Below are 23,316 nucleotides of genomic sequence, written 5' to 3'. Positions count from 1 at the left end.
ATGCACTGGGTATAGTTTGAGTCATTTCAGCTTTGGGTCACCAAGATCTCACTGAATTTTAAAGAGGGACCTGCATGTACTTGGAGACACAGATCTAAACATCAGTTTTAATACTTCACTAAGTAGGGCTTGGGATTGGTATACATTTTTTGATCCTATAACCTTCTTGTCTTTGCCTCACAGTTGGTTTTGTGGCCTCTTTCCCAGTAAAGGGATCAGTCATCACCAAACATGCTGTGGAATGCATGCACATCGTTTGGGGGATTTGTTTGGAGGCTGCCAGTTATCAGCAACATCTGGTCAACACAGATTGTAAGTATTTCTTAATGAAGTAAATACACCCAAAGGCCTGAGCAGCGAGCACATGGTAAATACAAATATAATTTAGTTAAACTGCAATTAACCATACTGCAGTTATCAGAAATGTCCTGTTAAACTTGAGCAGAGCCGTGTTCCTCACACCCAATGGTTGCTGTTCTTTCAAATAAAATGGGTGAATCTCATCCCATTGATACGTCCCACAGAATTTTGTTGTGAAGAGCTGCTGCTTGCTTACTGAAACTAAGAACCAGTGAAAGGAGCTGTTAAAGCTCTGACCTGGCAGGGTGGTGGGCTACCTTCCAAAATGACATCAGGCTGCCTGGAAATACTGCAGCATCAAAATAATAAACAGATGTAAATGTAATAAACCAAAGTACCACCCAAAAGTGCAACTTAATATGCTACGTAACAACTAATAATTCAAGCATTAAAATACATAAATTTATTACAGAATTACTTTTAGAAAAATAACATATTTGAAGGAGATATGTCTGAACTCATTAATGAACATGAAAGCTGTTAAAAATCTGTAGAAGTCTGTATGCTCCATACAGGGATACAAAAGTTCTCAAGCCTGTCTGTGGTTGCACAGAGAAACCCAAGAAGTCCACACACAAATGTAGAGGCTTAAGGTGTCTCTAAGCAGAAAAAAGGTAAGCTGGGCATAGTGCAGCTAAGGTAGAAGAAACAGAACAAGTATTTTTGAGCAATGTAATGAACCTGCATTAGTTTTCGTGTCTGTGCAACTCTAAATGAGATTTATTTTTTAAATAACTCATGCAGAATCTGAGTGGGTTTAACATTTCTTTTGAGAGATACCTTTGGGATATGTCCTTTATCAAGGAAATATCGAACGAATTTGTCTTCTTTTCTTAAGTTAACCTCACAGGACGTTATCAGAAACATTTAGATCTTCTCCTTTTTGTACAGCAGTACAATTCCAAAACAACAAAATAGAGTTATATTCTTGTGACACTTCTACAAAGAGAAACTTCCACAAACATCCTGGCACAAGTGTCAGCCTCAGAGCACTTTTGCCTTTTGCACAAATTGTCAAGTTATTTAATTACACAAGGCTGACAGTCTTTAGTTGCTTTGGGGGACGCCAAAACAGAAGAGATTTTAGAGTTGGCTGAATTGGATAACTCACAGCCTTAGAATGCAAAGCCTGGTATGAAGACTGCAAAGCTTAGTATATAACACATTGAGGTGGTTAGAAAAACAAAGAATGCTCACTGCATGGATGGGCAAGAACTCTGACTTCATCCACAGCTATGTACCCTGGATGTCCTTTCACAGAGACAGATTCAAATATCACCTGAAATACAAAGAAAAGGTTTTCTTAAAAAGAAAGACTGCACTAGTCGTTTGGCCAGTCACCATATTCCACTCTTTTTCCAATGTCTGATACATTCAAGGCATTTTATCATTGATAACAAAGGGGTACCTATGCAGTACAGCATGAAAACGAATATCAAAGACTGAAAATCTATTTGATACAGAAAACAAAGTCAGAGCAACATTAATTAGGATTAGTGAGAACTATGTACAACTTCCATTTGGAAGAGCAAAGATATACCCTATGCTTACACACACTCTGTATTCACTTTGCACCATTCCGAGAACATCAGATGTGGAATCATTTGGCATCTTATTCCAGAAAGCTGTAGAATGCCACTTGTGAGATAATTTTATTTCATTAAATCAATAACACTGCATGGATTCTTTTGGAGAAAACCTTTTGCATTTTCACATGCATGCCACTGCAGTACCAGAAAGCAATAAATGAGCAAGAGATGATGTGGATTTTAATTACTGGACTGAAATAATATTCTCCCAGAAATAACAAAGTTGCTTCTGCCTTTCCCTAGATTGAACCAGAAGAGAATTTTTGAGTATGTAAAAATGTAATATTTCTCTATGTTAATGGTACACTACTTCATCCAATTTTATTTATGTATTATTTATGAAAGTGTTCCACTAATTTGAGACTGATTACACATATGTGTAATTACTTCTGATCTGAAGTGTCCTGTTAGTACAAATACAAATACATGCAAAGAGTTCGGGGCAAGCAAGGGGACCCTAGAAGACTGATAAAATTCAAACTAATTTAACTATTACCAAATAAGCAAAATAAAATTCAGGAGAAAAATAGTATTAAATATTGTGAAGTTTACTCAAACAACAATTATAAGAAGCAGGGAATTTGACAATGTTGAGTTGGAAAGGAAAAAAGAAAAACACAGACTGGTCATTTAACACTGAATATGGTAATGTCAGCTCTCGAGTGAGTGATGCTCATCTCAAAGGAAAGGAATGAAGCGCTATCCTTAACTCTGTGTGCAGAAATGAAATGAATGCTGTCCCCAGCATTTGAAAGAGATGCCCCTTTGTTTTCTCTTACTAATGTGTCAGCCACACTCTAACCTGGGGCTTTGAGCAACCTGTTCTAGTGGGAGGTGTCCCTGCCTATAGCAGGGAGTTGGAACCAGGTGATCTTTAAGGTCTCTTCCAATCCATTCTATGATCCTATGGTTTTTGCATGAGTTTGCAGCAATGTTTTCCAGGACAGAGCTGATTAATGTGTTCAGCGGGCACAGTTACTACTGTAGCAGCAGCATTCAAGTGCAGCCATTCTTTTTGCAGGATAATTTGTGACTACCAAAATCATTACTGGAACACCACGAAGTTTCTTAACTATCTCAAGCCACTCTTCAACACTGCTGTTTCCACTTTAAATAAAAGCCAGCATTCCTAGCCTGTCACTGTTGAGACTTTCCTTCATCTCCTCCATCAGAAGATTTAACACAACAACAGATTCAACTTTCTGAATGCTGATCACCACATGCTCAGGCTACAGAAATTAAGCAACATGTACTTCATAATCAGGTTGCCATTAATCATTTCGCTTTGTATTTGGGCTTCCTAATTTAGTTTCTACTTATATTCCCATGACATCTTAACATCTGCTCCCTCAGTTCAGAGCATTCCAACTGGGAGCACTCCTAAAAGAAGCCCTTTAGAAAAACGCCATGATAAAAACAGGTAGAATACAAAAATAAAAGGAGAAAAGACGAACTAAGAAAAGCTCAGGTGCTAGCAATACAAAGAAACTGAAACTGAAAGAAAAGACTTCTGCAGCAGATGAAGGTGGGCAAAAAATAGGTTGTCCAAGGGATTAAGAGGAAGAAGCAAATATCTGGAAGATGATCAAACCATTAACAAATGTTTCCTGTGTTCAAGAGTTTCAGTACTTTCTAGAGACTGTATAAGCAAGAAATATAATGCATGTCCTTAGTATTGGAATTACAAGATAAATGAAAAGCCATTCATGATAAAAATGGCACTTATTGGTAAGGTCACACAGCAACTACTGTGACTCCCTTCAGACTAGGATTAAACTGCCCCTTTATAGCTACCAAACCTTACTTTGGTTACGCATTAGTGAGAAGTTATAAGCTTTGCTGAGTTGCTACATCAATTTCCTGAAAGCCAAGAACTTGGAAAGAAAAATTGCCCACTTCTTTGCGGTAAAAACACACACATAGTGAACTGTCTTCTGTTAATTACTGACATGGCTCAATGTCTTTAATAGAGCACAAAATAACCTAAACCTAGAGTCACTAGCAGTTGTGTCAGCTCCTGTGGATTAAATCCATGGATTTCATATTCACACTGTTGCCAAAATCACTGACAAAAGTGGAGGGGTCCCTATCAATTCTGTTTTGTTTGAACAGGGTATTTTATTACCTGTTTCACTCTATACTCAGATCTCTTTATTTCCCAGTTCAGATCTTTACACTGTTACCCTTTTATGCAGTTTTGCACCACCTCAGCCCTGTCAAAGTGAGCAGAGCAGAAGCACCTGGGTTTTCTAAATACAGGGAACTGAGATCCAGCAGTGAGGAACAGGCAGAAACCCATGCTTATAGGTGGCACATTTTGGCAAATCTCACACTGAATTTCTTTTACGTCCTTTTAACTTCAGTTGAAAATGTAATGAAATGGTTGAGGAACAGGCGTTCAATACTTTACGTTTTTGGAAGTTCTCAGAAATTAATGTAACTGGCAAATGCAAAGCTTTGCTCTTCAACATCCTTAAATGCTCCTGAGAATCGCAACTACCAAGTCGCTTGGTGTTTCCTCACCTATAAACAAGCCCACATTTCACTGTTGCTATCTACCAGCAAGGTCTGTGTTAGCAATGTAGCCTGGCTCATCTGTTGCGGCACGACAGCTTTCCTCAGGCATAGATCAATACCATTTCTTGCTGTACATCAAAACACCCCTTCCTGGCAGACTGTAGCGCTGCTCTTGGTGCATTCTGGGACTAAGTCCATCCTTATGGCACGCAGTAACTCAAGAGAACACGTCTTACCTTTCTCCAAGAGCTATTACAGCTTTTACTCACTACGCTAAAAACGCACGCAGACTGGGAATCAAGGCACGACTAACTCATGGGCAGAGCTGAAACACCTCCACTGCCCTCATGTGAATACCTCAGCAGGGTGCTTCTGGATGTGGGTGACTCATACAACCCTTGTGCAGAACTGCCAGACCCAAACCACGACCCTCTGGCAATAGGCCTGGCACTGGTTTGCCGCTACTCCCATCTCCAAAGCTCCAACTACTTGTCAAAACCTCCCACCCAGGGCAAATGGCTTCAGACTTTTATGCCTGACAGAATTTTCAATGCACACAGCAATTCCTGATGGTGCGATTGTCGTGCATTAAGAGAATAATCCACATTTTGCCTGACACTGATTTCATTATTTAGGAGAAATACTTTTTTTTTGTTTTTTTTCCTGCGTTACCTTGTGCTTTTGAAATACGGAACATGCTTTCAGGCCTCTTGGGCACAAATTGTTCTCCGAGCGTGCAGTTTTGATTTAAAGCTGACAAATAACACTCTTACAGCATAATCTAGACTGTGAGTGTAAAAGGAGACATTCCCTAGGCATTGGTACACACAAGCTTTTATCACCCTGCCACCTCTGGACTCCTTTAGCCACAAGGGTTACGACGTCAAAGAACAATAATTTTGATAAAACTCTGTGATTGTATCTCCTCTTCACTTTTGAGAGCTTAAAGTTTTCTTTCTTTTGTATTATTTCTTTTTCTTGTTTAGACTTAAACGTAGAGAGCCACCAAATTGCAGCAACTGAGGTACAAAATTAGGGATCAATGACAGAACAGCCTATCAGATCCCCCACAACCTGTGGGAAAGACCCTCACATTTTAAAAGCCATACGTTAAAAGAAGGAAACTGGAACCTCATCCATCAAAAAGGTAAGGCTGAGGAGATGGAGAGAAAAGGAGAGAGAGTGTTTGCATTTTGTGGGCAGGAACCACTCCCAAGCAGTCACTGCTGCCTGTAGGCTCTTCGTTTTTGCTCGGCAGTGCAAAATTCTTCTTTGATTTAAAGGATTTTCTTTCTCAGGAAAAGCAAACCTGACCTCTCAAAAGACTTGCAAAAGATGTAATAAGGTTCAGGAAGTCTGGTATTGGTATATCTAACAGTTGGATCTCTTAGTTTGAGATCAGACTGTCTTTTCCAGGTTTTTCAAGCACTGATTATCTGGGTGAAAGATCATTTCTGTTATCTCTGTACAGCACCTACTACCAAGCAGATTCTGGTTGATGTTAATATGAAAGTAGTATTGATCACTTTAATATGATTTCAGAGCAAGTGACAAGTTGTGCACAGCCCTTAAAACACCACTTTCAGTGCATTTGTGTCTCTTCATCCCATTCACCCTGTACAGTGCGCTCTTATCTATTCTGCTGAAATCCTCTGCTCCTTTTCGGAAGCAGAACATTAAAGTGCTCTACTTTAGCCCAGATTCTATAGACCTACTACCCAGTTATTAAAAAAAAAAAAAGCTTTTCTTCCTACTGTTTTCTATCCATAGAGCATTCACTGCCTTTTCATAGTTTCTTTTACTGTAATTCCCATCTCACTCATGCTTTTTTTTTTTTTTAAACTATAATATGTATTTCTCATTTTCCTGTAAGGAGTAGGGTGCAATTACCTCCCAGGAACTTTTTTTTTTTTTTTTTTCCCTTGAATATAAAAAGACAAAAATTTGAAAATAAGAGTCCTCATGTCTTCACCGTTTAAGAAGAAGTATGTGAGCCCATTGTGTGCATGGGAAGTGCCAATCCAAGTCTGTTTATATGCATATTTCATGACATTCAAACAGGTTTTAACTTTCCAATAAATTACTTCATCTGTCCAGCTTTTTCTCTGTGACCTGAGAACATCTGAAGAAAAAGGGTGAGAAGAATTACGTCAGGATGTCTCCATCATCTCTTGCTATAAAACTGCGACATGAAAACTCATTTTGATACCAAAAAAGATGTGATGAAAAACACTGTATTTAATTTTCAGAAGACTTAATGCTGACAGCAGCTCACAGCTCACACCCAGCCAGATGTTCAGTGGAAAAAGTGAGATCAATCTTGCAAACTCATACCTGATAAAAATGTGGCCAGAACGTACTGATGGCAAGTTCTGCTTTCACCCATCCTTCTGTAACAACCCCTGAGACATTCCATATGGGATTGCCCTGTGGTCCTCCATTCACTTTCACGTAGACATTCAGAGAGCCAGGACTCGAGCGATCTCTGCTGGATAAGTAATAATGGAAGTCGATGCAGTGTGTGTCATTTTCCTTCAACGTGGGCAAAAGCAAGTGAGCTTTCTGCCCAGATGCCCGTCCAGAGCTGTTCACCATCATGAAGGAGCCTGTACACAGACAAGGGAAGAAAGAAAGAATACAAAACATCCGCTGAGCTCTTTCAGTTAAAGCAGTTTCCTTGGGAAAGTCACTGATTCCTTTAGAAGCCAGAAACAAAACAGTTCCTCCTAAGAACTCAAACTAGCTATTTTATGCTAGTTGTTAGGTAACAGAAAAGAAAGGAGATCTAAATTACAGGGTATAAATACAAATAGATTCATGGCCACTATAACACCTTAATTAGATAACTTTAAAAATAAAAATACGGCTTTGCTTTTATTGTTTTATAAAATTGCAATAAAAAAGTCACTCTATAAAAAATCACATTTACCGTTCAAGCAGCCATGAGGCTCTCCTACCACATACAGCCCCAGATATCTACTTTGCCAAAGGCACACTGAATACAAAAGACTATTTACAAAAGATCAGATTCTCAGCTGGCATTAGCCTGCATGGTCCCTACCAACTTTGTGCCAATCTATACCCAGGAGCCCTGTATCTTGTGGTACAAGCTTTGGAAAGTGGCAAGGTGTTAAGAAAACCTGGTGTTCAGAACCTGGATGAATTAGGCTTGTTAGCACAACAACATCTCAACTAGCAATACAGCAACAAGGACAATTACACTTCTAAGAGGGAAGGACTGGCTGAATTTTAGGAGGAAAATCTATACTAAGGCAATTTCTGAGTTTGTTAACCCTGAAGCTTGCATCATATTAACCATGGCACTGGATGTTGAACTCGTGTTTTGATTCATCAAGCAGTTATTTTACAGCACATCGTGTCTCAACTCATCTCCTTACAGATGCATCAAGGTGACAAATGTTAGCAATAAGGAAAAACGTTATGAGAGTTATTTGATTCAATTCTGTTTAAGGGATCTGCTTTATGTGTGCACAGACGTTCACAGAAAAAGCAGAAGAAAATACCAAGATCCAGGGGGAAAAATCTATGTGTCAGCAGCAAGGCATAATAATTTTTAATCAAATGCAGCCTTCTTGACATTCAGAGTCCTGCTGCAGCTGCCAAGTCATGCTACAAATGTATTTCTCTACTGGCCTCTTGCAGTTCACAGAACATTGCGTTTGAAAAGCCTTGCCTCACTTCTAACCTATCGACTTCCTCAGTTCCATGCCATAGCAGTTTGACAGGCACTCAGATGAGCCAGGTAAACATTCGGATCAATTCTGTCCAGCGGACAGCCATACATTTTAGTTTTTAGTTTTAGTTTGTGTTTGTTTTTTGTGTTGGTTTTTTTTTAAGTCAACAGATAGCAGCAACTTTCTCACAACTGCTTTTGGTGGGTTGTTCTTTTTGTTGTTTTTTATTTTGTTTTTCTGTTTATGTGATATATATACATACATTTTGTAAAGGACTTCAAGGCATGGATGCAGAAGAAAGTGGATATTTCATAAGAAATCACACACACTCCAGAAACCTTGGAAAAGTCAAGCACAGTGCAAGCAGAGCTGGGGAAGAAGATTTACAAGAAGAAATGCTACAGTCAAGGTGCTTTCTGGCAATCCAATCTTTCATTTGGATAGCTTGAAAATCCCAATGGCCCCAAATCAAGAAATTCCAGATTCACCGCAAAGAGCTCAAGAAACAGAAGAGCTGAGTCCAAACTTTTAATTTTTTCTCTAATAATCAAAGTCCGTAAGGTGAGACAAATGTTCTCTGTTGATGCACTCCTGCTCTCAGTCAACCACAAAATCCCCTTCGTCAAATGAGAGATTTCAATGAGTGCTGCAGTAATCTTCTAAATAAACTAACCCTAAATAAACTAACATTGTGACAATCTGAGATTTGGGCTCAGACTTGATGACCTGGGATAATTTATTACCAGGAAGCAGAGTTACCAACAGGTTTGGCAAGGCAGCACAGCTGCTGGTTAAGGCAGCAAGGTGGAAATCCAAAGGGCTGGTTTCTAAGTCTGACAACACATTCAATTCTATGACCTCTGTCTGTATGTGTAGACTGCCTTATCTTCCCGTATAAATCAAATAAGAACACTAGTAAAATCTACTACTAAGAATCAGAGACAGAAGCCACTGTATAACTGCTGAATAACAGAAGGGTTTTGTTGTTGTTGTTTTAGCTGCTGCAAAATGCACTGCCTGCAGTGTTTCAGTGACATTTTGGGAAACAGTACAAAATCTGATGAAGGCAATTTTGCCAGATGTGAGATACAGGGGTGATGGTACAGCCAAAGAAAACATTCAGTAAAGGAAAGTAGAGATCATTCATTTCTGTTCTATTTTTTATCAGCTCTTAGCACACATCATTCCACTTCTGCGTGCCTTCCTCAACCTTTCACACTTCTGTATTTGGATAATAGATGGATCCCTGCCCTAAAGATCGACTCTGAAGCTGCACAATGCCTAACACAATTAGGTCCTGAACTGCAGTACATTAGGCAAGCTTTCAATGATAGATAGACTTAAGGAGGATTTCACTTCTCCAGATTCATGTATAAAAATAATGAGCATTCCTCTGGGAGAAAAACATCAACTTTTATAAAAAAGTTCAAAGCAATAATTACGATTTTATTTTTTGACACCCACAAAAAAATGAATCATATGCTATTTGCAGAACGACAATGGCCTTTTGTGCAACTGCTAGAGAGAGTACAGAGCCTGTACATAATGACTGACACAACGTGAGCCAGTAAAATATCCATCGACCAAAAAACACTTACAAAATAATTAGCCTTCGTAACTGGAAGAATAGCCTTACAAAAAATTTATTGCCATCTGCAAATTATTCACTGTCTTAGTTCTGATTTATGGATGCCTTAAAACCACATAGCCACACCCCACATCATGCCTAGAGAAAATGCTGTAAAATTCAAACTGTCTCCAGTAAAGTCCTTAGGAGAGGTATTGCTTTACATGATAGTAAGAGTAGAGATAAAAAATTTCCACTTCGAGTGCTGCCTCTGCTGCAGAAAAGTGCTCCTATCCTTGACTGTGCCATCTGGTATCTCTGTCTGCCCTTACTTCCACAGAGACCTCAGATGGCAGGTGCCACAAAAAGCCCTTTTCGTCCCGGGTCAAGCTGGTGCACAGCACACCAAGCCTGCCCTTAGGAGGGGATATTGTTAAACTAAAGCTTCACCCATGCCATAACTGATAGTGGGTACAAGAACATCTATCTCACAAAATCTCATTGTTGTGAATCATTTATACCCTGTACCACACATTGCCCTCCATGATTCTCATTTTCCTTTTTGCACTGTGAACTCGAATGCAAATCCCATCCCCTACCCTCAAGAACCTTCCAAAGGTTGCTCTGTGTGCTCCTGGACCAACAGCTGGGATGCACTGACTCTGTGTCTGTGCCAGTGAAGCTTTTCTGCGCAGTACACATTGCTTACCAGTAGCTCTGAGATCACTACAACTGCTCCCAGCAGCAATAAATAAATAAATACATAAAGTTCAAAGCAGCCTTTTAAGGACAGGCGTATTTTGCCTTATTAGCCGTAATAAAAACTGACACATCGCGATTCAGAGTCTGACGGCCTTCTTTAGCATGAGCAAAGAATTGAAGCTGATGGGACTTCTTTTGAATTTATAGGCCTGTACGTGCAAATAAAAGAGGTACAATCAGGTCTGGCACCAGCAAACCATTTGTCACATTTCTCACTCATATAAAGCCCTAGGGAATGCATTAACATGTCACAAACGGAAATTATTGATCAATGAACGACTGAAAACCTACTTAAATTTCCCCTGGCATGAATTTGTATAAAACAAAAGATTCCTTGAAGAAACTCTGATTTAGATTGACTTTGAGCAGTAATGACAGTAGAAAAAACACTGAGTGCTATTTTGTTTACCTCCATCTGGAAAGTTCAAATGCCATCAGATAGACACTGCAATGGGAAAAGAAAGTGTGGAGAGAAGAAGTGATGTATTCTGTGTGGATGCTGTTGGGTATTTCTATTTTTGTTGGACACAGAAGTATATGCTCATTAATGCAGCTGAATATCAGGTCAATTAACTTTAGTGCTCTTGAACCAACAGGTTACATTAATTAATCTCTTGCTGGCTTTGCCACCTTCCTGAATAACTAAAACTGAATGTGCTGTGTTCAGATCAGTCAAAAGCACGGAGAAAAGAAAGATGGTAAATAAATTCATTTTTAAAAATCCATTCGAATGACAGTGAACATAAAAAGGCACTCTCTTACAGTTATTAAACATACCACTGAAAATTGGGGAATTAAACCATGAAGTGCTCTCTAGCTGGCCATAAATTTCAATTTTTCCCCTGCTCGGTGCATAATGATGCCTTGATAAGCTTCCTATTATTGATGCATCTGCAACATATACCCTCTTTTTGAACTGAAATGCTGCTCTGTAGCAGATGGTGGCTATTGTGTTTACACATCAGCACTTTATGATTGCATTTTCTCACGTCTGCAGTAAAAAGAAAGCCGTAATTGAGTTTTTAATGGCTTTGCACATTGTTCATTAAGATTACATGAGTGTGTTCTGACAAATGACAGCTGAAGAAACGAGCCACTGAGAACCCCTCACGATCACCAGACAGAACTCAGCTGATGCTCTTTCACTGCTGCCTTTGAAGAACTGAGCTGTTTAAAAGTAAAATTACAGCAACCATTAAAGACTAAATGTAAACTTGAAAAGAAAACTGTCAAAATGCTCAACTGCAAAAAGAGCCTTCTTAAACCCTGAGAACCCAAATCAAGTACAGAACTTTTTTTTACACAGCAAACTCCTCCTCTCAGTACACCAATCTGCTTTCCAGCATCTCCATCACAGCAGATGCATTTTTTTTCAGTCACAATGCTGCTAGTTTCCAAAGAACAACTCTATCCTCAAAAAGGAAGGGCCTGACATCTGATCCTGTTAGCATGGAACGAAGCAAGCTGGAATAATTTCAGTTGGAAGGGGCCTTAGGTCATAACTATTCCAATTCCGTGCTCAGAGCAGAGTCATCTCTTTTCCCCACTGACTCTAAATCCTCCCAGATGGCCCAGTCCCTCTGGGTAACCTGCTCCCGTACTTGGCTGCCCTCATGGTATCCCCCATAACCTCTCATTTCAACCCATACCCCTTATCTCCTACCCTGCAGACACTCAGTGCAGTAATGAGCCTGCCCCATCCTGCAGGCACTGAGCTGTTGCTCTCAGGACCCCCCAAATCCTTCTTGCCCCAGCCTGAACAATCTCATCACTCCTCAGCCTCTTCTCCAAGGGTGCTAGCTTCAGCCCTGACCACTCAATGGCCTTCAGTTTCCTTCCTCCCTTTCATCAGTCATGTTGGGGCACCCGAAATTGGGCACAATATGCAAATGCAATCTAACGAGTAGCAAACAAAGATGGACCACTTCTATTTGTCTGCTGGCTTGGTCCCTGTTAATACATCCCAGGATGCCACTAGCAGTCAGATCACACTGCTAGCTTATATTCAGGCTGCCCTCTATCTGACTAGTCCATGTCCAATTTTATGCTGCCCCATCCCTGCAGGCATTCAAGTCCAGGCTGGATGTGGCTCTGGGCAGCCTGGTCTGCTGGTTGGTGACCCTGCACCATAGCAGAGGGGTTGAAACTGGATGAGCATTGTGGTCCTTTTTAACCCAGGCCATTTCATGATTCCAGCCTGCCTCTACCCCTCTCGATGGTGGTCCTACCTTTGACTGTATCAACTGTTCCCACCGTCTGATGCCAAACTAGAGCTGCCACCAACTGCTGCCAGCCAACCAGTGTGCCTCTCCCCATCTGCCACCACCAACCCAGATCATAACAACACCCTGACCTAAAAACACATGAAGCTCTGTCCTGACTCTGGTCTCTGTAGATTCACAGCACTTCTGCAGTTGAAATACAGGACCAGGAGAGTTCTGGTAACTTCACATCTTACAAAAACAAAATGCTCTGAGAAAGATACTTATTAAAACAGTAGAAGCTATCCACATCACTCATTTTAAACTATACACATTAGTGAATGACTACACATCTCTGTGGTTTTCAGCAGAGATATGAGAAGAAGTCTGCTACTATGAATCCCTAACATAAACACACATGAAGACATCCTGCCCCATAGTCTTCGTGGGTGGATACCAAGATGAAGGGCAGTTTATGGTTAAGGCGAGCAAAGTTATTGAGAATAATTTTAATTACAATCTCAGGTGAGATTTCTCACCATCCTCTCAAGGTTATTATGTCACAGGGCACAGACCCAAGGGGGTACCCCAGTAACCTCTACTGGGGAAATGAATTTGCTGGTAGTCTTTGCTTATTACCTGTGCACCTTTGGAGCACTTTGTCTCTTCCACTGCAGCCTTATCTCTTTTCAGGAAGAGTCCTCTCAAAACACTTTCTGGAACTCCTTTGCATTTGAAAGTCATTTTAAGATTATTTTTTTTTTACTTCTTGAAAGTATTCCAAAAGACTGCTGAGATGCAACTTTCCAACAATATTCTTTCCCAGTTCCTCAGTCACAGTGGATTAGGGTCAAAGCCAGCTCATTATCTCATAAAATGACTTGGAAGTCCACAAGCAGTGGCATTTTTATGGGACAGATGTAGCAGGAGGCATCACATCACACCAGCCAGCTAACAAAGCTCATCTCTCTCAGTAAGGCTCCCCAGTATCATACACTTGCACAGCTTTTGGCAAGGCACATTCATAACACTGTTAGTCAGTCTGAATGCCATAGAACAGGTTTTGAAAAGCACCAACACTGAGTACGAAAAAGGAAAAAAATATATTTCCATATAATTGTTTTAAGTTCAAACTATGAAATTCATAGTTTTTATTTTACAAAAAGTTACTGTCGCCCACCTGCTTCATACTTTCCACATTTCTCTATCCCTGCCCTCCATAGTCACATATAACAGCTGAGGAAGGCTCAGAAATCTCCTGGCTGATGAACCACAGAGAGCAGTGCTCGTACAAACTCAGAATTAAACAAGGCGTATCTCATAGCTGCTGTCCCTTTTTCAAATATTAGGACAAAATCAGACCCGTGCATTTTCTCTCTCAAATGTGGGCCACACTGAATTAATCTGCCATGGAATAAAGAGCTTGATTCACAGATAAATAGGAATATAAACTGCAAGTTCAGTCCCATATAATTCATAAGGACAATTCATTCGCTTGGGAAACTGTTGGATAATAGGAAAATATTTTTTAAAGAGACAGCCTTTATTTGTAAAGACGTTTTCTTCTGGAAATTTATGTCATGAAAAGAATTATTTTACTGTTTTGTGTTGTTTTTTTTTTTTTAAATAAGATGAATCTCCTCTGGAAACAAGACTGATTACATATTGCTTTAGCGACTGCAAATATTTGCTGTAGTAATTTAAAGGAAGTGAAGATTGTGGCCCTGCCGCCTCACTGACCTTTCTGAAGCAGTAGGTGTGTAGCAAATAAGTGAGAGCCTGGTTTGCACATCTCATAGTTTCTCTGAGAAAGGGGATGTTTGCAGTTCCTCTGGTTTAAACAAAACCAAATAATTACAGGACAATACTCAGAACTAGGGAACTTTTTTCTTCCACTTCATGTTTAGGAAGGGCCCCTGTATGTTAAATGAATGCTCCATTAAACTTACAAAAATATTTAAATCAAGTGGAAGTACATTTCTCACTGCTCTGTTGTTTTTCTAACATAATGCATGTCTGCAGTTCTTGTTCACATAATTGTATGACGTTTACCAAGGACAGCCATTGACAGAGATTGACATATTTGCAATGAAGAGACAGCGTGCAATATTCAGGTTCTGTCTGCATCGTTTCCTCACTGACAAATAGGGATTTTTTTCATTGGCCTGACGAAAATTAAACTGTAATGTGGAGGCACAACTTTTACAAAAACAGACATAAAAAGAAGCAGTTGGAGAAGTGACAGAATCTCACATTAGCAAAGAGGGATTTGTGGCCTCACCTCCAGCCCAGAGCAGTCCCTAGCAGCCCTGTACTCAATACAGGCACACCTGCACCAAACTACTGCTAGATTCAGTGGAAAATCAGCACTTAGAGGTTGATTAACACCTGTATGGAGTATGAACACAGCAGTGATACTTAATTACAATTTCAATACCCAAAAAACTTCCATCTAAACCTCCATAAGATGAGTCCTGAAAGCACTGACATCTAACAGCGCTGGTCTGTGATAGGGATGGTACAGCTTATCACAAAGACTCATGAGAACATTTCTCACTTGAAGGTGCAAGGTGCTTCCAGTGCTGTTGCTTTCCACTCAAGCCTCACAAGCAGTTTCTTCCACCATCAATCAGGAGAATACCTGCAGCTGGTGTTTGCTGGAATTGCATCTGTGGTCCAATCTCCTCTTCCCCTCCAACACCAAACTCAAATTTTGGTTTACAAAGCAAAAATCCTTGGCATCAGATCTCAGATGAAAGCCGTTGCTTGAGGGTTACAGCTATCTTACAAATGCTCTGCACACCTCAACGCTCCACGGTCATTTTTAGAATTTTCTTTCCATGTTTTGTAAATGTTTCTTCATTGAAAGACTGATTGTCACAGCCATCAGCCTGCTCCTGAGAAGCAAACAGCGGTGTGTGCTGTGGAATCACAAACAATTCTATAAATCTCAACAGTGAAAAACTTTTTAATGGATTCACTGCCTGCATTCATTGTTGCTAAGGTCACTGCTGTAGCATACGTTGAGACTGTCCTTATTCCATTATTTATAAATAGGGTATAAACTGCTTTGCAGTGCTACAAAAAAAGGGTCCATTAGAAATGAAGTTACTCCCGCTTATCAGCTAAATGAATCTTGTAATAATGAACATGTATCTCTACAGTCAACAGATCAGAACTCTCTCTAATTTTAATTATACCTTCTTGTTTGCATCATCATTTTTTAAAACGCGTGAAAATACACACTAAAACCATGAAGAGGTATTGTTGATTTTCAATTCCAGTAGTTTGATTACTATTTATCCTATCAATTACTAACTTAACGCTTTGGTGAAATGTAGAGAACTGATTTAAACACTTAATAAAGTACAGGTTATTAAATGGGCAAATAAGCAAAATACAGGGAATGGCCATAACTCAGCATAATATCTTTGCTTAAAGACACTGCAAATCTTGTTCTCAGCACTCAAGAGCTTTATTACAGCTGAGCCTTGAAAGAGAGGCACAGAGATGAGTTGTAGGGACATTAGTAAGCCTCAAAGCCTCTTGCAAATGTAGCTCCAAGAAGGCTCAGAGTTCAGCAGAATACTAAATATCTTCTTCACCTGATTTAACCTGTGACCAATTGGCTGCTGCCAAGTGCGTCTCTCACTCGGGGAGAAGGCAGCATTTTCAGTACAGAGCCCCTGGACCCACTCTGAAATGCACTGACCTTTTTTTTTTAAGTTCCAGGCATACAACTACTTGTACAATGAGCATAATTTACAAATAGATGCTAAAGACTGCTCTCGAGAGGAAATCCCAACAACAAATGAGTTTAGAGGTAGTCAGTAAAGATTTTTCTGAACAAGTAATTGCTATTTATTATGTGTGCCTCACAGCTTTGCTTACAAACATAGAACTATTTTAAAATAAAATTCTCTATCTCATTAAAGCTCAATGGCTAAAAATAAAGGTCTCTCCAACCAAGACTCAAGGAAAGCATGTTTTCGGTTGTTGATTACAAGTCATTAAAGAATTAAATTGGTATGTCACAGCTACTGCAACATCAGCTCTTCCTGTAGGCAGAGGGCAGCAAGGCAAAGGACAGCTCTGCTGCCCCTCTGGATTGGAACAGCCAAAGAAACAGGCTTTGATATGCCTGAACATACATGGTGTGCACAAAACTAGGAATATAACTTCCTTCTGGCTTTGAAAGCTGTTTTGTATCAAAGTTCGATATACATGTAATGGTCAACAGACATGAAATAACAACTCATGATTACCCTCACAGACCAACTATCCTGCACTGTTCAGATACAGTGTCGGACCAGACAAAGTCATTTAAAAACAACAGCCCCTTTTCAGAATACCCTTTTGTTCTCTACTTTTATTTTGTCCTGTCAGTGTTTCCCATTTCTGGTTTGTTTCTGAACATATTTTTTCCCTCCTCTATATACATCCTAAAAGATGACTACAAACTCCGTTATGCCACATACTTCAAGTATGCAGCAGCCATCTGTCAGATGCAGCCTCATTCGAGAGGTGTGCGGATGGATGGCTCAAGGTTCACAGAAGGGCCTGGTGTATTTTAATTTGTCTCCTCTAAAGCCACTGAGACTGAATACCACCAGACAGTTGCCCCGCTGGAGCTCAAGGTTCCCAGATGCTCCACAGCACCTAACTGCACCAGACAAAACCTACTGCCTGTTTCCAGTGCCCCATTCGAAATTCATCTGGGGCACATGTGTTCATAGGCTCCTGGCTTTCACAAGTTAAGAAACCATGCCTATATCCTTGCTGTTGCAATAATAAAAAAATCTAAATTGCTGTGCACTCCAAGAGTTGAATCAAAGTGTATTTTCTGAAAGGCACTCTGGAATCACCTTTGGAATTGGCATAAGGGCTACCAGAAGTATTTTGGCAAAAATATTAGTTTACTAGAAAGTACTAGACTCCAAGTAATTCAAGCACAGTCTTATTTTCAATACATTTGAATTCTTTCTTCGCTTAATCATGAAAGACAAATGGCCAAATAATTTATTATGTAATTCTAAGGCATAAGAAGTGTTCTATATGCCAGCCAGAACCAAATATCTCATTAGTAGGCATGCAGCTCCACTGCCGGCCAACTTTTACAGCCTCTGCAACTCGTGTAAAACTTCCATATGTCTTGTCTATGTAACATTCACCAGGCAACTGCGGAGAGATTATTACCTTCTGTATTTGTGACAGAAAACACACACTAAATGCAATGCCAAAAGCCAACTGCAGCAAACAATGTCTGAAAAGGAATTGTTTCTTAAGAGTTTGTTTTTACATAACAGAGTTCCAACCATATGGCCACTTATTTGCACACTTAAGAAAGCAGCACCACAACTCTAAACTCAGAATATGTCAAAGGTTGGATGGTGAGTTATTTTTGTAACAAATTCCCAACTCCTCTGAGCTTGGTTTCAACAGAAAGTGTTAATTGCTGTTAAGTCAGTGATGCTATTCTGGGTTTACTGCAATATAGCCAAGGATGGAGTTTGGCAGAGTGAATTCAGAAAATAATTAAGCCCATCTCACAAGTCACCACACTGTATGGCAGAGCAAGAATTTCTCAAAAGGAGCAGCTCAAAACTGCAAAAGCAGAGGTTCGTGCAGGCCACTGTGGAGGCGTATTGGCACAGCAAAAAGGAGCCTCAGCCATTTCAGCCCACACCTTTACCAGCTGTGATCACTGTGATATGCTCATTCCCATGGGAACTAAATTAAACCAGATTTTTCTTTTAAATGGGAAATGTTTGTTTGCCTATCATAACTCCTGTTGCAATTACAGCAACCTAAGCAGAAGGAGTCACTGTCAGCATCCTCATTTCCAAGCATGTTGTCCTCTTAGGGTGGTCATTTTCTAGCTGAACATTACTGACTTGTACTACAGGAAGAGAAAATGAAATACCACCTTGAAGCAGCTCAGTTGCCAACGCTGGCTAATACTACCATTCAGAGAAAGTGCAAACTTTCCACAATAAAATACTAATTTAATCCAAACAGAAGACATTTCTTAGTAGCAAGAAGAATTTAGTGGCTGGCTCAGGACATGAGACAATATTTGTGCTCATAAAAAATCCCAAACCATGCAGTTCCAATTAACGATTACTGAACTGGATCCATCACTTCACAGAAGCCTAAGTAAACACCTAATAGTTACTGAATATTGACAAACATTTTTACTCAACTTGACAGTTGTACTCAACAACAAAGCTTTTCTTTGAGTAGCTTAGAAGCAGCTACCTTTGAGTCCCTGGACACATCCCTGTGTTTTAGACAAACAAATATGCTCAATACACTCAATGTGCATAGTTTGCGATAGTTTATCATGATTCACTTCGTGGTCTTTCTGATAGTAAGCAGCAACAAGATTATTAATCTCCACAGAGGCTATTATTCACATGTGGTTTTTTGAGCCCAGCTGGACGTCCGTGTGAGTCTATTTATTTTTACTAAATTGCCCCAAAGTGTGCATACATTTATGTCCCGTGGACTGCAGTTCATTTAGAACCTAATAGTGTTATACACACAATGATAGATTTTTATTAGAAATTAATAGCATTAACTGAATCATATTTTCTGGCCATGCTCTTTCCTGCTGAGAAACACGGTTGTGCAACACCCATTCCAAGCTCCGCAGTTGATACAAACTGAGTTGATACCACTTCTTGTGGGGACTTCCAATATTTCACCTGTTAAGTTCTTTGACACAATGTAAATCCACCTTTTTCTCCAGAAGGTAACTCAAATGCAGTACCTGCCACACCAAAATAACTGGTTAATGTGGCCATGAATTGACACCACCAGGGCTTTGCTTAAATGAAGATTATTTAGCAACTACACAACAAACACTGCACCAAGTCCTGGCACTTTGGTTAAATACACGGAGCTGCCAGTGACAGAATGGTTAAGATTACACAAGCAGAGATGTTCAGAATGCAGTGCAAACAGTTCCTAACATTACTGAGAAATCCTCTAAACAACCCCAAGTATGCCAGCTCTTCATTTAACTCAAGCTCCTCACAGTTCTCAACAAATTTTGCAGTCAGTGCTGTGCTACTTATTTAATTGTTCATTTCCTCCTAAAAATGAAGTCTAATACATTATTAGGAAAGTCATTTGAGCAATCCTTTGTTAGCCTTCTGCCACATTTGACTATTTTCTATCTTCAGTAGACTTCAAATCCCAAGCAGAGTTTTGACCCTCCCCTGAGGATTGCTTTATTTAATAAACTCTCAGGAGGTATTTCAAAAGCTCTGAAATCCCTGGTAAATCCAGTTTTTAATCCATTATTACACTGGCATTGAAAAAATGTCTGTAAATTAGAACGCCATAGTGCTCTGCTGGTTAGTCTTTCATGCTGGATTCACCTAAGTGGATTCATCTATTTGTTATTGTTTCAATCATTTTACCTCCAAGCTTTCTAGGATCATCCCTTTTTCTTTTTGTTAAGGAAAGAGACTCCTGGCTCTTCTCTTCGGTAGCCAATTAAGCAGCTGTGAAAAAACACATCAGCAAATCCAGTACTTCCCCTAAAAGATTCCACAGGGTATCATAAAGTTTTCTTGTTTGTTACCAAAACCACAACTGGTTGTTTGACCAAGAGTCAAAAAAAGGAAAAAATAAACCTTAATAAACCTAAGATTATCTGAAGTGTAGATTTTTGTACCTGAAAAAGAACCTAATTACCGATATTCTGATTCTAGATGACTCATCAGTCCTCATTTCCTGCATCCAGGAGATTTAAATAAACTTAGAATCTCATATTACCTTATTCTGAAATTATCTTTCTACCCCAATTTCCCAATTTCAAATGTCTATACTACACCTCATAATTATTCTTAATAGGCTCTTTTAAAATTATTTTTTAAAGTGAAATGCCATTTTTATCTTCAAAGGGCTGGCAATGATAAAGTTGAGAGTCTGTGGGGAAGGATCCAGGGGAAAACCAATAAGGTGAAGATCCAGGTGGGGGTCTGTTAAAGACTGCCTAACCAGTGTGAAGAGACAGACAACAGACAGACAGACAACAGCTGGCAGAAGTTTTGTGATTGTCAGCCCTTGTTCTCATGGGGGACTTTAACTTCCCCTGATAAATATTGGAAATCTAACACTGCACAGAGGAAGCAGTCTAGGAGGTTTCTAGAATGTGTGGAAGTCAACTTCCTAGCACAGCTGGCAAGAAAGCCTACCAGGGAAGGTGCAGTGCTAGACCTGGTGTTCACAAACAGAGAAGAACTGATGGCAGATGTGGAGGTCAGGAGCTGCCTTGTGCAGAGTGATCACACAATGCTAGAGTTCTCTACTCTTGGGGAAGGGCTAATGAGAATCTCCATCGTTTACTGGATACAGATGGGTACCTGACCATGAAGGATAACGGCAGCCAATGGCTAGCACCAGTACCCTCTTTGCTGGGTAAAGAACTGGCTGGACACCAGGCCTAGAGAGTGGTGGGGAACATAGTTAAATCCAATCGGTGACCAGGCACTTGTGGTTCCCCCCAGGGGTCAGTACTGGGGCCTGTCCTGCTTAATATCTTTATTGATGACCTGGATGAGAGGATCGAGTGCACCCTAATAAGTTTGCAGATGACACTAAGTTGGGAGGAAGTGTTGATCTGCCTGAAGGCCCTACAGAGGGATCTGGACAGGTTGATCGCTGGGCTGAAGCCAGAGGGATGAAGTTCAACATGACCAAGTGCCAAGTTCTGCCCTTTGGTCACAACCACTCCACGCTACAGACTTGGGGCAAAGAGGTTGGAAGACTGTGCAGAGGAAAAAGACCTGTGGATGTTGGTCGATTCTCAGCTAAACATGAGGCAGCAATGTGCCCAGGTGGCCAAGAAAGAAACCGGAGTGTGTCCGGAGAAGCAGAGTGAAGCTGATGAGGTGACTGGAACACAAGTCTTATGGGAGTGGCTGAAAGAAATGGGATTGTTCAGCCTGGAGAAGAGAAGCCTCTGGGGAGACCTTATCGCTCTCTACAACTGCCTGAAAGGAGGTTGTAGCAAGGTGGGGGTCGGCCTCTTCTCCCAGGTAACAGCAGTAGGATGAGAGGTGATGGCCTCAAGTTACGTTGGATATTAGGAAAAGCTTCTTCTCTGAGAGCGGTGCTGCACTGGCACAGGCTGCCCAGGGAGGTGGTGCAGTCACCACTCCTGCAGGTGTTCAAGAAACTTGTAGACGTGGTATTAAGGAACATGGTTAGTGGGCAACACTGGAGGTAGGTAAATGGTTGGACTAGACATTCTTAGACTTCTTTTCCAATCTTAATGTTTTTATGATTCTATGAATTATTTGCTTTATTTCATGATAGCCTTAACAGTCTTTCTCAGTTAATATTTTCAAAGATGCAATTTTCAAATGTAGCAGTGGTTGAATAAACTTACTCCAACGTAAGGACAAATGGTAGCATGGTTTCCTATACATTACCCTCCTTAATTCTTCAACTGAAACAGCAGGATAAAAAACCTAAAACTCTGTGTGAGACAGCCTTGAAACAACATGAAGTATTGGGACTTAAATGGAGTGTTTGGCAATTACAGCAGAGCATTTAAGATGGCCAAGAGGTAAAGTGAAAAATTCAGTCACACTTTTAGAACATGAAGAAAGTTTTCAGTACTGGCACGAGTTCAAAAGGAAACAGATTTTTCCACAGGCAAAGCTCACCCTTACTATTCCAAGAGCATGCTGTTGAAACAGGTTGTAAACACTTTAGGTGGAAAGAACTCAAATTAAAACATACTCGAGCAGTTTCCTCAGGTTCTGATACTGCTCTAATGAAGCAGACAAATAAAGCTCCTCCTGAACTCAGCACAATCAGGATCAGTGCCAAATTATTAACAGGCATTTTTCTGAGTAGGATTAACTATCTTTGAAAAATAATTGCTCCTCATGGCCTTGCAAACAAACGAGCAATTTTTGTAGGAATTACAGTGAGATTAGTAGAATTTTCACAAATTCATGCAAACAGACTAACATTCCAAGCATGTGGATACAATCAGGCTTTCAGGCTCTCAGTTTTCCCATTAATCTCTATTACAGAAATGTACTCCAGAATCGTATTTCTATTCCTCCTGACTTAATATATCGAATTCTATTACTGCAGCAAAAGTGTTGTAGGAAGCTCCAAGAGTCAACGCCCTGACAGATTTTGGAATGGAGATTTCTCTAGCATCCACATCCTGCTCTTTTTCAGAAATAAGAAAACGTCTCAAAATGCATAAGTAAGGTTTTTTCCTCTGGTAATCATGTACAACATAAAATGGATCATTTTTAAACTTGTATTTATTAGCATTACTTAATTATTAGCATTACCTAATTACATAGGTAGTTACTTAGGCAAACACACAGCAGTAAAAATACAGGGATCTTAGGGCTTCTTCCCTTTCTAGAGGCCACTTTCACTTTGACTGCAAGCAGCATAACTCCATGTATGCTACAGCAGGGTCAGCATGCGTTATTCTGTCCTCAGCTACTGGAACGGCAATCTACCCACAGGTGAAGATTTACAGAATAAATTAGGAAATTTATACTCCTGGGAAACAATTGTTGAAATAAGTTCAACGTTTATGACAGCTGTGCAACAGTGTTTCTATTTCAGAGGTTCTA

At 40.0% G+C, this 23,316-nt stretch overlaps 1 protein-coding gene across 5 annotated transcripts in view; it reads right to left on the bottom strand.

Moving 5' to 3' along the window:
- PTPRT (protein tyrosine phosphatase receptor type T) overlaps positions 1-23,316 on the bottom strand; it is a 421,250-nt gene that overhangs the window by 253,804 nt on the left and 144,130 nt on the right. For all 5 annotated transcript variants that reach the window (XM_052684090.1, XM_052684093.1, XM_052684091.1 and 2 more), the window contains exons 3-4: positions 6,801-7,072; positions 1,558-1,639 (exon numbers count right to left, since the gene is read on the bottom strand). In XM_052684090.1, coding sequence (XP_052540050.1) covers positions 1,558-1,639; positions 6,801-7,072 — 354 coding nt within the window. The remainder of the gene's footprint in view (positions 1-1,557; positions 1,640-6,800; positions 7,073-23,316) is intronic.

The sequence above is a fragment of the Tympanuchus pallidicinctus genome, unplaced genomic scaffold (assembly GCF_026119805.1).
Source record: "Tympanuchus pallidicinctus isolate F22 unplaced genomic scaffold, pur_lepc_1.0 scaffold20, whole genome shotgun sequence".
Classification (NCBI taxonomy): Eukaryota; Metazoa; Chordata; class Aves; order Galliformes; family Phasianidae; genus Tympanuchus; species Tympanuchus pallidicinctus.
The sequence above is the reverse complement of the archived record's forward strand: the minus strand, read 5'-3'. Positions and strand labels throughout refer to the sequence as shown.